Source organism: Cynocephalus volans, chromosome 6, assembly GCF_027409185.1.
Source record: "Cynocephalus volans isolate mCynVol1 chromosome 6, mCynVol1.pri, whole genome shotgun sequence".
Taxonomy (NCBI): Eukaryota; Metazoa; Chordata; class Mammalia; order Dermoptera; family Cynocephalidae; genus Cynocephalus; species Cynocephalus volans.
The window spans coordinates 23,594,873-23,610,123 of NC_084465.1; the positions used below are offsets into that span (position 1 = coordinate 23,594,873).

Below are 15,251 nucleotides of genomic sequence, written 5' to 3' on the forward strand. Positions count from 1 at the left end.
GAATCCTGGTAGGTGATTATTGTTACTGTCCCCATTTTGACAGATGGGAAACAACCATTGAGTATAACTTGTTCAGTTCCACAAGGGTAGAGCCATGATTTGGCAGTCTGGCTCCAAAGTCCATGTTCTTACCACCAAGCTGTGCTACTAAGAATTGCCCACCTAAGTGTGGAGTTCTGTGGACAATATATTCATGTTTTAAATAAAACATATTAAAAATTGTGTACATATGTTGGTTAGGCTTTTCAAGATGGCGGTGGCTGTGGCGGCTGGCGTGGAGTAGCTGAGGTGGAAAAGGTGGCCACTGGGCCTCAGGCAGCCGTGAAACTTGTGGACCTTCCTCTTGCCATCTCTTAAGGGAGGACTGCTGCTGCTGGCCGGTCGTGGGGGGTGACCGCCACTTTGGCCCCGGCAGGAGAGGCTGCCTCACAGGCAACAGCTTTGAAGTGTGGAGCAGGAAAAGAACTGTTTCTTAGCTGCAAAAGCGAGTCTCGAAACAGGGAACACGGCGCCAGGGCTGCTGTGGATGCAGACAGGATCCTGGAGGCCGGGGCTGCGCTGAAGGTGGCCAGCTGCCCTACTCAGGATTCGAGGTTTCAGGCCGGCATTAAAGAAGATTCCTGGGAGTGCCCGAGCCGCGCCGCGACTGAACAGCCCCAGACGGCAGCGGCCGAGAACGGGGAAGGCGGCAAACCAGAGACAAAGAGTGAGCACCCGACCTGGCACAACCCTGTGAATGACCCCTGGACCAGTCCTATGGGCGGCAGACGCCCACCCGACTCCCGCCTGCATCACCAGGCCACTCACCGCCCCGGGGCACCCTCCATTTTCCCAGGTCCAGGCAGCTCCACCCGGCTCGGCCATCACTGAGCCTTCCCACGTGCTTGGCCCCGCGCGGGGCTTTCCGGAGCCCGCGGGCCGGCCTCCCCTCCCACTCCCTCCGCGGTTCTCTGGCGGGTTGGTGGCGTGGGGTGTCCCCGGCCAGGTTGGGAGGGCAAGGAAGTACAGGCGGGCCGACTGTCACTCCACCACACCCTGGACTCCGGCCCCTGGTAAACTTCCTGTTACTGGGATGCAGTTACCATCTCTGCGGCCACCAGTTCGGAAAAAAGCCTAACCAATTTCAGGTTGGGAATAGTGTGGTAGGAGAGTTCCCAGGTCCGCCTGAACCTGCCGGAGAGCAGGCTGCAGGAGGGTGCTAGACTCGGTTTATACCGGGGGGATACAAAGGTAAACAAGTCCTGAGAAAGATCTACACAGTGCTACAAAGGCACCCAGAGCGACCGGTCGTGTGTGCCTAGCAGAAACTTGGTAGACTTCCTGGGCGAGGCGGTGCTGAGCAGGGTCTTGAAGGCCCAGCTGATAGACGAGGGTTGCAGAAGACACGCCCCAGCCCAGCACAGTGCGCACAGAGTGGGGAGATGTGCAGCCAGGGAGGCGGAGACTCGACAGAAACCAGACACCCGGTGGGGTCGCCACTGCACGATCCAACAGCCTGGGCCAGAGCACACAGAAGAAGGAGAAGTCATGCACAGGAAGTGAAAGCTCAACAGCGATCACAGACCCTGTGGTACGTGATCCACCAGCCCAGCAGAGTCCAAGCTGACCAGAAAGGTGGCTCCCCAGAGAAGCCCAAGACCCGAGGCAACCACACACACAAGGCACTAGAGGCCAACTGAGCAGTCACGGAGGGAGCCATACCAAATTGGCAACCACAGCAACATCCTAGTTAGTCATTAGTCTCAAACCGGTGGACTGTGAAAACCCCTGCCACAATGAATAAACATCAAAAAAAAGATACCAGAAATACAAAAAATCAAGAAAGTACACCACCAAAAGTTAATAAATCTCAAACTCTAGATCCTATAGAACAAGAAGCCCTTGAAATGACTGACAAGGAATTCTGAGTGATAATTCTAAGGAAACTGAATGAGATACAAGAAAACTCAGCTAGACATCATGATGAAATGAGGAAAAGTATACAGGATCTGAAAGAGGAAATGTACAAAGAAATCAATGTCCTGAAAAAAAATGTAGCAGAACTTGCTGAACTGAAGAAGTTATTCAGCGAAATAAAAAACACAACGGAGAGTTTAACCAGCAGGCTTGTCGAAGTTGAAGAGAGAACCTCTGAACTTGAAGATGGGCTGTTTGAAATAACACAAGCAGACAAAAAGAAAGAAAAAAGAATCAAGGACATTGAAGAAAATCTGAGAGAGATATCAGAAAACCTTAAGCGCTCAAATATCCGAGTCATGGGTATTCCAGAAGGGGAGGAAAATGGAGATTCCATTGAAAACATATTCAACAAAATAGTGGCAGAAAACTTCCCAGGTATAGGAAAAGTCACAGATCTTCAGATCCAGGAAGCTCAACGATCTCCAAACGTATTCAACCCAAAAAGGCCTTCTCCAAGACATGTCAGTCAAATTGGCAAAACTCAGAGACAAAGAGAGAATCTTAAAAGCTGCAAGAGAGAAGCGTCAAACCACCTATAAGGGAGCACCAATCAGGCTAACATCAGACTTTTCATCACAAGCCCTAAAAGCTAGAAAGGAATGGGATGATATTTTCAAAATACTAAAAGACAAAGATTGCCAGCCAAGAATACTCTACCCTGCAAGGCTATCCTTCCGAAATGAAGGGCAAATAGTATATTTCTCAGACAAACAAAAACTGCGGGAGTTCACTACCACAAGACCACCCTTACAAGAAATCCTCAAGGGAGTACTGGGTTTGGTTCCTGAAAAATAACTACCACTGCCATAAAAAACCAAGAAAAATCAATACCCACTAGTATAATGAAAATGGCATTCATGAAGAGAAAACAAGCAAACAAAAACGCTATCTACAACCTAAGGAACCAACAAACACAGAAACCAAACAGTAAATCAGAAATCAAGGAACAAAAGACACCTAAGACAACCAAACAACCAAGAAAATGCTAGGAATAAATCAACACCTTTCAATAACAACTCTTAATGGAAAAGGCTTAAATTCCCCAATCAAAAGACACAGACTGGCTGACTGGATCAAAAAGGAGGACCCAACTATATGCTGCCTACAAGAGACCTACCTCACCCATAAAGATTCACACAGACTAAGAGTGAAAGGATGGAAAAAGATTTACCAAGCAAACAAAAAAGAAAAACGAGCTGGAGTAGCTATTCTTGTATCTGACAAAATAGACTTTAAAGTAAAAACCATAAAAAGAGACAATGAGGGACACTACTTAATGATAAAAGGACTGATCCATCAAGAAGACATAACAATCATAAATATGTACGCACCCAATGTTGGAGCAGCCGGATTTATAAAACAAACTCTATTAGACCTAAAGAAGGAAATAGACACTAATACCATAATAGCAGGGGACCTGAACACCCCACTGTCAATATTAGACAGATCATCTAGGCAAAGAATCAGTAGAGAAACACAAGATCTAAACAAGACTCTAGACCAATTGGAATTGGCAGATATCTACAGAACATTCCACCCAACAACCTCAGAATATTCATTCTACTCATTAGCACACGGATCATTCTCCAGGATAGATCACACATTAGGTCACAAATCAAGTCTAAACAAATTCAAAAAAATTGGAATTATCCCATGTATTTTCTCAGACCACAATGGATTAAAATTAGAAATTAATAACAAAAGAAACTCTGGAAACTATACAAACACATGGAAATTAAACAGCATTCTACTTAATGACATATGGGTCCAAGAAGAAATCAAGCAGGAAATCAAAAAATTTATTGAAACTAATGAAAACAATGATACATCATACCAAAACCTGTGGGATACTGCAAAAGCAGTATTGAAGGGGAAATTTATTGCATTAAACGCTCACTTCAGAAGAATGGAAAGATGGCAAGTGAACAACCTAACACTTCACCTTAAAGAACTAGAAAAACAAGAACAATCCAAACCTAAAGTTAGCAGATGGAAAGAAATCATTAAGATCAGAGCAGAACTAAATGAAATTGAAAACCAAAAAACAATTCAAAAGATCAACGAATCAAAAAGTTGGTTTTTTGAAAAGATAAATAAAATTGACAAACCATTAGCATGGCTAACAAAAAAAAAGAAGAGAGAAGACTCAAATAACAAAAATTAGAAATGAAAAAGGCGATATTACAACTGATTCATCTGAAATACAAGGAATCATTCGAGACTAGTATAAACAACTATACAACAATAAATTTGAAAATCTGGAGGAAATGGATGAATTTCTGGACACACACAAGCTCCCAAAACTGAACCGTGAAGACGTAGAAAATTTGAACAGACCAATAACAATAAAGGAGATTGAAGCTGTTATCAGAAGGCTCCCAACAAAGAAAAGCCCAGGAACAGATGGATTCACAGCAGAATATTACCAAACATTCAAAGAGGAATTGACACCAATTCTTTACAAACTATTCCAAAAGATTGATACGGACGCAAATCTCCCAAACTCATTCTATGAAGCAAACATCATCCTGATACCAAAACCAGATAACCAAAAAAGAAAACTACAGGCCGATATCCTTGATGAATATAGATGCAAAAATCCTCACTAAAATACTAGCAAACAGAATACAGCAACACATACGTAAAATTATTCATCACGATCAAGTGGGATTCATCCCAGGGATGCAAGGTTGGTTCAACATACGCAAATCAATAAATGTGATACACGATAGTAATGAACTCACAAGGACCAAATGATCATCTGTATAGATGCTGAAAAAGCATTTGATAAAGTTCAGCACTCATTCTTGACAAAGACCCTCTATAAGTTAGGTATAGAGGGAAAGTATCTCAACATAATTAAAGCCATATATGCCAAACCCACTGCCAATATCATCCTGAATGGGGAAAAGCTGAAAGCTTTTCCTTTAAGAACAGGAACTAGACAAGGATGCCCACTCTCACCACTCCTATTCAACATAGTGTTGGAAGTACTAGCCAGAGCAATCAGAGAAGAGAAGGAAATAAAGGGCATCCAGATTGGAAAAGATGAAGTCAAACTGTCCTTGTTTGCAGATGACATGATCCTATATATCGAACAGCCTAAAACCTCTACAAAAATACTGCTGGAATTGATAAATGATTTCAGCACAGTAGCAGGATACAAAATCAACACACAAAAATCATAGCATTTCTTCTCTCCAATAGTGAACATGCAGAAGGAGAAATCAAGAAAGCCTGCCCATCTACAATAGCCACCAAAAAAATAAAATACTTAGGAATTGAGTTAACCAAGGAGGTGAAAAATGTCTATAATGAGAACTACAAACCACTGCTGAGAGAAATTAGAGAGGATACAAGAAGATGGAAAGATATGCCATGCTCTTGGATTGGAAGAATCAACATAGTGAAAATGTCCATACTACCCAAAGTGACATACAAATTCAATGCAGTCCCCATCAAAATTCCAAAGACATTTTTCTCAGAAATGGAAAAAACTATCCAGTCATTTATATGGAACAATAAAAGACCACGCATAGCCAAAGCAATGCTGAGCAAAAAAAATAAAGCTGGAGGCATAACACTACCCGACTTTAAGCTATACTACAAAGCTATAATAACCAAAACAGTCTGGTACTGGCATAAAAACAGACACACTGACCAATGGAATAGAATAGAGAATCCAGAAATCAACCCACACACTTACGGCCAGCTGATCTTTGACGAAGGCACCAAGCCTATTCACTGGGGAAGGGACTGCCTCTTCAGCAAATGGTGCTGGGATAACTGGATATCCATATGCAGGAGAATGAAACTGGATCCATACCTCTCACCGTATACTAAAATCAACTCAAAATGGATTATGGATTTAAATATACACCCTGAAACAATAAAACTTCTTAAAGAAAACATAGGGGAAACACTTCAGGAAATAGGACTGGACATAGACTTCATGAACACGACCCCAAAAGCACGGGCAACCAAAGAAAAAATAAACAAATGGGATTATATCAAACTAAAAAGCTTCTGCACAGCAAAAGAAACAATTAAGAGAGTTAAAAGACAACCAACAGAGTGGGAGAAAATATTTGCAAAATATACATCTGACAAAGGATTAATATCCAGAATATACAAGGAACTCAAACAACTTTACAAGAAGAAAACAAGCAACCCAATTAAAAAATGGGCAAAAGAGCTAAGCAGGCATTTCTCTAAGGAAGATATACAAATGGCCAACAGACATATGAAAAAATGCTCAACATCACTCAGCATCTGGGAGATGCAAATCAAAACCACACTGAGATACCACCTAACCCCAATTAGGATGGCTAAAATCCAAAAGACTCTGAACGATAAATGCTGGCGAGGTTGCGGAGAAAAAGGAACTCTCATACATTGTTGGTGGGACTGCAAAATGGTGCAGCCTCTATGGAAAATGGTATGGAGGTTCCTCAAACAACTGCAGATAGATCTACCATATGACCCAGCTATCCCACTGTTGGGAATATACCCAGAGGAATGGAAATCATCAAGTCGAAGGTATACCTGTTTCCCAATGTTCATCGCAGCACTCTTTACAACAGCCAAGGGTTGGAACCAGCCCAAATGTCCATCATCAGATGAGTGGATACGGAAAATGTGGTACATTTACACAATGGAATACTACTCAGCCATAAAAACGAATGAAATACTGCCATTTGCAACAACATGGATGGACCTCGAGAGAATTATATTAAGTGAAAGAAGTCAGGCACAGAAAGAGAAATACCACATTTTCTCACTTATTGGTGGGAGCTAAAAATTAATATATAAATTCACACACATACACACACACACACACACACACACACACACACACACACACACACACACACAAAACGGGGGGGGAAGAAGATATAACAACCACAATTACTTGAAGTTGATACGAGAAGCAAACAGAAAGGACATTGTTGGGGGGGACGGGGGGAGGGAGAAGGGAGGGAGATTTTGGTGATGGGGAGCAATAATCAGCCACAATGTATATCGAGAAAATAAAATTAAAAAAAAAATAAAAGAAAGAAAAGAAAAATTGTGTACAATGGAGCATTCAGTCTCCTCACTCAGTTTGTTGCTCGTGTTTTTCATAATTGGTCCCTGGTGCCTTAGATTCGAAGATGTTTTAATATAGAAAAGAAAATGCTTATTGTTCTCAATGATGGCTTGCCCTCTAATGTAGGTGCCAGAAGCATCTTCCAAATACAGAGAATTATATTGCATTTTGGACAAGTTCACCTCCTAGAAAGTTGTTTTACTTGTCTTTGACCAAGAAGGACAAGCCTTTATCAGATTTTTGATAGTGCTAAAACATTTTTGATAGTGCTAAGACATCTAAAAATACTATCATTCTACTTTGAATTTCTGCCTTCTCAGAGAAACTGTTGGTGGAAAACATGTTTTATATTTATATCAAACAATGAAAATTTCTAATTTAAAGGAATCAGTCAGGCCTTTAATATTTGAATTAAGTCACATTTACCTGCCACAAATCCATACCACCACTGGACAAATCATGTCAAGTATTTTTTATGCTGTTTATGGGGCACGAGAGTATACAGAGTGAATATAATTAGAGATATTTTTAAATTTTAGGCTTTAAAGGACCTTATAGGCATAGAAGCAATATGCCCCTACAGAAAGCAATGATCATCCATCAAATAAGACCACCTTGCAAGATCATATCTTTCTCCACCTGTTCTTTTTGGTTCTCTTTTTGAGGTCATCTTAGTAGGGTTTCTCCTCCACCCCATACAGTACGAGGACTTGGTGTATTAACAGAGTTTGAAGGGAATATATAATCACCTTCTCTGGAAATAAGGAATGTGGATGTCAATTATTTTAAGCACAGACTATCCACGTCTTAAAACTAAGCTATTAGAAAATGATGAGACAAAAAAACAATTGACGTAATTGTGTACTACTATAAATTGAAGGGTTAGCCAAATAAAGATTTAATTATTATAATGACATTAAAGTAACAGTAATCCATAATTAATAAGTAAGATAGCAGCATTTATAACGTGTTACCAACTCAAGACAACACAGGTAACAAAAGCAAACTTTCTGAAAATTATTGTATATCTACTACCTCTCAATACCCATTCGGAGTAGGAGCATTGCAGTGTTGCTAGGCAATGGGTGAAGCTAGAATCCTTGGAGCATTTTGGGGTCCACCAGTTATTTGCAAACAGTATTGTCAGAATTATTAATTTGGAGCACCTCTGTAAAGATTATAGCTACATTTAATTATGGAAAGTGGTTATTTGCTATCATTCTTCAAAAACACTGATGATTTTTCACTTTGAATGGCAGGAGTTGGGGCTACTTCCTAAAAACCTGGATCTGATGCTCAGGCAACCCCTGAGGGAACATTCAATACCATTCTCCCCTTTTACCCTTTTCTCCCACTCCTTGCAATATAGCCAGTCTTCCTCATCTTCCCACCAGTGGACACTTAACTCTTTACAGTGCTACAGACTGGCCTTCTGGCAGCAAGAGGGAGGTTCCCACGGTGCAACAGAGTCAGGTCAGTCCCAGTTACTGACAGCTGATGGGGATGGAGGGCTCCTTTTGCCTGGCTTAGGCCTATCCATCCCTTTGTAGCTCTTTAATTTGCCCTCTTTTGTCCCCTCTTTTGTTTACCTCTGTTTTGTACTTCATAATCAGACTGTGGGGAATTTATACTAAGAATAGCTACCCACTCTTTGAAGATTTTTGTTTTCAAAGGTGTTTCCTGTGCAGCTATGTAGTTTTCATTTTATCGAGGAAAAGAGTAAATGAAGAATGTCATTGTATCAATAAGGTCTAAGTATGCAGTAATGTTATTTAAGAATCAGCACACCACCAGAACATCACAGTGTTTGCTACAGACAACAGTCAGATAGATGCAAAAATGAGAGGGACAAAAACCTTGAGGAGAAACAGGACATGAGCATAGTCTCAAAGTATCTCCTACAAGATATCCATTACAAAGGGAAAATAGTAGCTGAGCTGGGGAGAAACCCTACAGACATGACCTTATTCAAGTGATCAAGGTCAACATCAGTAAACAGATCAATCAACATAATGTAGCCCCTGAGATCATGCGTGGAGAAGGACGCATTGCTTCTGTGGTATTCTTCCCAATAATGCATAAACTCAATCTATCGAGGAGAAAACATCAGACAAGCCCAAATTGTGAGTGTGGGGAGAATAGAATGATTTAGTCAGGCTCCCTCAGCTCAGGTCTGGCTGGGGGTCGAGCAACACATTTCTTGTAAACAAGTTGTGCGTGTGTGGAGTTAGTGTGTATGTGTGCCAACATATCTTTTTGGTTTTGTAGATATTGTGTATTCTGCAGTTTGTGAAGCAGGCTGGCGGCAGAGAGCTCAAGTCTGACAATAGAGCATGTTTACTCTGCTGGTAGCTGCTCAGTTTCAGTTTTTCTTTGGACTTTGCCCGTAGCAATTGAGTTTCTGAGTTTCTCTTTGTACTGCCTAGCTCATAGTGTTGTGTGTGCTGAATAGACTATCCCTTCTTCAGCCAAGGCTCCAAGGACCTTTTTGCCGGTTACCTAGCTCATAGACCTGTGTGTGAAGGGTTTGTGAATGGGCTCGAGGGGTCTATGAGCACCAGGGACCCCAGCCTTAGCCCTACAGTGAGTCATTCTACAAAATATCTGACCATGATCCTTCAGAAGTGTCAAGGTCATAAGACAAGGAAAAACTGAAGAACTGTCACAGATGAGAGGCAACTGAGGAGCCATGACAACTAAATGCAACATGGGATCCAGGATTGGATCCTGAAGCAGAAAAAGAACATTAGTGGAAAAATAGGAAAAATCCGAATAGTGTAGTTTAGTTACTAGTAGTTACTATTATTGTATTGTAACATTGTTAATTTATTACTTTTTATAATTGTTCTATGATTATCTAAGATGTTGACGTGAGAGGAAGCTGGGTGAAGGATGTACAGGAACCTTCTATTATTTTTTGCCCCCTTTCTGTAAGTCTAAAATTATTTCTCAATACAAAGTTGAAAACAGTACATTTGTTTAGTTATGTGTGCACACTGCAGTTCAAGAAAATATATATATATCTTGACTCAGGCAACTTCTAAAGCATGTATCCTCCCTCAAAGACTTTTATGTTCTAGCCAGACTAAATCTTTTGTTTTTGTTATTAGCCCCTTTGGGAAGAGAAGAGAGCAATACAATTTTTGTATGTATTACGAAATATTTAAAACCAATGTAACAACTAGCTGTGTGCTCACACCTCATTTTAAGAAACATAGCAATGTAGTAAAATCCCTGTCCCTTCCTTTATGGCATTCTGCCACTTCTTGTCCACTTCCACCACCACCATATAACTCCTGCCACTTGGAGATAAAGAGTGGAATTTGGTATCTACTGTTCTTGTTCAGTATTTTGTACTTTTCCAAACTTGACCCAAATTGCATTATACCATATCATATCTACGGCTTGCTTTTTTTTTACTCCACATTTATGCCTAATTCATTTTTTTCCTGTACTGTATAGATTTCCCCTGTGTAAATACCCAATATTTATTCATTCTCCCACTGGCAAACATTGAGCATTTTTTTCATTTTGCTTTTTTTTTGAATGCATGTTATTCATTTTTTAAAGTGTTTTTGAGGCCAAAGGAGATCTCTACTTTTTCTGAACTCCACCAGTAGCACTATCCACAATTTTTGACTTGGCACTTGCGAACCTTCCATTATAATTATTTTTCTTTTCTTCCATATCACATGGGAAGCTTCTTGAGGGTCTAACTCCCCAAGATAGACGTTACTAGGAAAATAAGGAATTAATTTTGTTGAATGAATAAGTAAATACTTAAATGAAATTAAACACCATCTGCTTGCACTTGGGCATATATGTGTATATTTCCTTAGTTATATGGTGTTGCCTCCTGGGGGCTTTTCTGTGTTAGAAAGATTTATGCAATGTGAGAAACTGGTCACTGAGGTAAATAAAAGCCTAAAGCTTTAATTTGAGAATCATGTACTAAGTTTGCAGGCAATGCAGGAACAGGTTTTTTGTGTTTAATATCCTAGGGGAAAGTTTGACAAAAATCAGTAATAATTTTAACTGCATCTGGCATTACAAAGCAAAGAGGAGCTCACTGATTTGTATTGTGGTAGAACTCTTGCTTTCGTGCATCATTCTTGTTAGAAAGCTTAATATCTACTTTTCATCATTTAGAATTTGTATCCAGAATGGAATTACCCAAATTGGTTATTTTCCTCCAAAATTATTTTATTTGGATGTTAATCTTACGCTGCAAAATCATGTAACAGGTTTCACAGCTCTCTTGCCTATCTTATTTGATTTCTTCAACAGCTTTGGCAGAGATAAGCAGGGCTAATATTATCATTTATATCTTACAGGTTAGGAACATTGGAAAGGAAGCTGGCGAGAGGAGGTTGTAAGACCTGCTCAAGGCCACAGAACAGAAACAGAAACCAGATCTTTCAACCTAGTCCTATCTCTATTCAGATATTACAATTTCAGTACTTAAAATAAATGAAAGTATTAATCAAGACATTATTGCTTTGTCAGCATTTTAATAGATAATTCAGTGACATTGCGCCTGCTTAACAGTTCATAATAATAATTTGAGAGTGTCTTATCATTGTTAGTGATAGATTAGTAACTGCTTTTTTGCCTCCTCCTTTGTTAGAAGGGTTCAAAGAAAAGCTTAAACCAAACATTTCAAAAGAGCATGTTGTGACTGGTGTGTATTTTATAGGAAAGAAACTTATAAATAAAACAGACAGAAAGGTGACATAAACTAAAGTTAAAATATCTGAGAAGACAAATGGCTTTTTTATAGCTTGAGATCTGCAGATGAATTAAAACTTATCATCATATAGGCCAGTGCAGTTGATCATTCAAATCGCAATTTAAAAAAATGCAGAAGCAGTACACTTAGAATATTGTCTTCATGTCAGAAATGCACCTTTGTGCTTGAAAATGATAAAAAATTACAATCGATCTTTACAACTGTTCTGTTCATCTTTATTGATCAGGTGGAAGAAAGATAAATTGTAGCCCAAATAAGATTATAGTAAATGTTAGCATCATAGGGGACTATAGGTTGATAGAAAGCCATTCATCATCTCAAATGGTGACCTGTCCATGGCTCCAGCCACCCTGAGTCTGCTATCTAATCACATACGTATTGATTTTATCTACATCCAAGAAACCTGGATGTGACTGTCATTGGGCAACCCAGATTGTTAAATGCAAAGGGGTCTCTGGTGTGAAGAAGATTTCATTTTCATTTTCTCACCAACCAACAATGATTTATTAAAAAATAAACTACCCTAAACCATGCATGTGAAATGAAGGTGCACAATAGACCACTGTATTGTGTTGTCTTCTTTTGTGCTGCATTGTATTTTGCAGGATATTTTATTGAGTCTGGGGGTTCATGGGGTCATTTAGGCCACCCCCTGCAGTCAGACTGGTTTCAATGTAGCTCATCAAAATGGATATTTTAAAATTTTGCTGCCTTAGGAAAAGCATTACTTTGCTATTGCAACTTGGTTTATGTTGTTTATGTACTCATTCACGTAATAGTAGAAACATTTTTTTGTACTAAAATTACCTAAATCTACTCCCTTGTTTCTGTTGATTAATTTGTTACAAATGTTGATCCTCCTGTGCTCATGTGGAGGTAATGGAACACATTTTACTCTATAAATAATTCATCTTGAGGACAGAAATGTTGTGTAGAAAAAAATAATCCTTTAATATCTAGTCAGAGCACTGTTGGGCTAATAGGCAAATTTGAATGTGTGTGAATTTTATTATTTGATCTCAAGCATCCTTTGGTCTGCAGTGGTAGATTCCAAGTAAAGGATATCTAAATAATCTTTGAAAAATATGTTAGGAATTTTCTCAAGGACCAAATAAGAACGTTTACTCTGTAATTTCAATCTGTATACCACCAATTCTACTGTTACTTAAATGCAAAGCTTTACATGTATTTTTATAAGTATCCATGTCACTTATGCAAAAGATGCTTCTACTGCTTGAGTGGCTAAGGGTTTTATGTATTTTTTGAAATCGTATGTCTTCCACATATTTTGTCTTCTTGGGTAGTGAAAACTGTCCTATCAATCTTTGTCCACAGAGTGCAGAGTTCTACAAAGTCACCACTGAGCAGTATCAGAAAGCTGCTGAAGAAGTGGAAGCAAAGTTCAAGTAAGTTTGTAATAGTATTATAATTGTTTACTGTTCTTGACACACTGAAAGCACAATTTTATTGCTTTTTGAACAGAAGATAGTTTGTTATGTAGCACTCTAGAATACTAGGAAGTGTTTTTTGGTGGTTGAGATGGGGCCATGTTTTGTGCTGTCCTGGAATTTAGATGCAACAAAAGGGCATTTGATGAAAGCCTGTTGTAACTTAATCTATTTTATGAAGTAGGGGAAATTGAAAGCAATGGCAATAGAATTTTCATTTGGAATAATATATAAGATAGAATGCCCTTGAGTATAAAGGTGATGTTAAATTGCTACCTCTATCAGTGAAAACATAGAAACCATTCACTTTTGTACAGTGAAATGATAGGCATGTCCAAATTTGAATATCCAGCTTTCTCATGTTTAAGCTGTTTTCATTTCTTCACATGTACCTCGAAAACATTTAAATCATAGACTTTACCTTGCCCTTGATTATGAAGCTGATGTTAAATTGCTACCTCTATTAATCCTTGGAGTGTTTAAGTGAATGTTCTGTAATTGATGGATCAAAGTGTCCATGACCCATAGCCTTGTATTTTCCCTTTGCTGCCAGTTCTTACATTAAGTAAGAATACATCATTCAGAATTTCTGTGTGTATATAAATAGTTCTATTGTGTAACCCCTGTTAGTAGCACATGTGCAAATTAGTGAAGCAAAAAACGATGTTGTGACAGCTTTAGTTGAGAGATTGTGTTGGGCCCTGACCGCCTTCTTTGCACATGTGTATAGGCATTTGATAAAATGATTAAGCCCCAAGATGAAGTTATTACTTTCTGCTATAGTACAATTTGTGTGGTAATGGATATTAATTTTATTTTAATGTTGATTAAAATGTTTTTTTAAAAGGTAATTTGAGGCTTATTTAAACAGATTAAAACCTTCAGTATTCCTTAGCGAAATATCTCCTGTGGGGCAGCAGAGACCCTCTAAGAATGGGCCACAAATCTCATTCTTAAAGGTTAATGTGCAATCTTTAAAATTTAGATACAATATTGGGCATAGATTTGATTTAAAAAGTTACTCTACACAGATTTTTTCAAGTTATGTATTTATCCTTCCCCCTAATGGTAAAGCATCATTTTAAAAATCTTTTTTTCTCTATAATATGAGAACCTTTGACTTGGCTCCCTGGGTATTTCTTCATTATAAGATAATAACTATAAAAATAACTAAAATTTAAGATACATCAGTGATCCATTCTGACTAGAATGATCTATGAAACCTTCATAAAGAAGATGATGTTTTAGTTGAAGCTTGAAGAAGAGTATTAAGTAGGTAGAAGGGAAAGATATTCAGGAGGAAAAGCATGCTCTGTAGTTGGTAAGGTGACATGTTAACAGCAGTGGCTTGACTCAGAGAGGCACGTGCAAGGTAAAGCTGGACATGTCAGTAGGGTCATTAGCTGCTGTGCTGAGACTTTTGGTCTTCATTTAGCAAGAGGTCCTGGTGAGGTGTTTGACCAAGCAAGTGCCCTGGTTTCTGTGCTCCTGTAGAATAGTAATCTGACGGTGGATGTGAGGTTTGGCTGGAGGCTTGAGAAACAAAAACCAGAAGTACCAGATGGGAGGCCTCTATGAGTGAAGGAAAAGAAAGAGATTCGTGTGAAAAAGTCGTTGAAAGATTAGACTTGAATTAGTGATTGTTCAGTGTATTAGTTTTCCTGGGCTGCAAAGTACCACAGTTCTGGAGGCTGGAAATTTGAGAACAAGGTTTTAACAGGGTTGGTTTCTTCCAAGGCCTTTCTCCTTGGCTTGTAGATGACTGTCTTCTCCCTATGTCTTCACATGGTCTTTCCTCTGTGTGTGTCTGTGTCCTAATCTAGTTTTCTTATAAGGACACCAGTCATATCGGACTAAAGCCCACCCTTATGACCACATTTAACTTAATTACCTCTTTATGGATGGTCTCTCCAAATACAGTTCCATTCTGTGGTACTGGGCATTAGGACTTCAACATATGAATTTTGGGTGGGACTCAGTTCAGCTTGTAACATTTGGATAGAGG

At 39.2% G+C, this 15,251-nt stretch overlaps 1 protein-coding gene across 1 annotated transcript in view; it reads left to right on the top strand.

The window, feature by feature from the left end:
* The window catches only part of CHCHD3 (coiled-coil-helix-coiled-coil-helix domain containing 3), a 290,998-nt gene that overhangs the window by 219,597 nt on the left and 56,150 nt on the right, over nt 1-15,251 (top strand). The window contains exon 6 of the mRNA XM_063099894.1: nt 13,134-13,204. Within this exon, the coding sequence (XP_062955964.1) occupies nt 13,134-13,204 (71 nt within the window). The remainder of the gene's footprint in view (nt 1-13,133; nt 13,205-15,251) is intronic.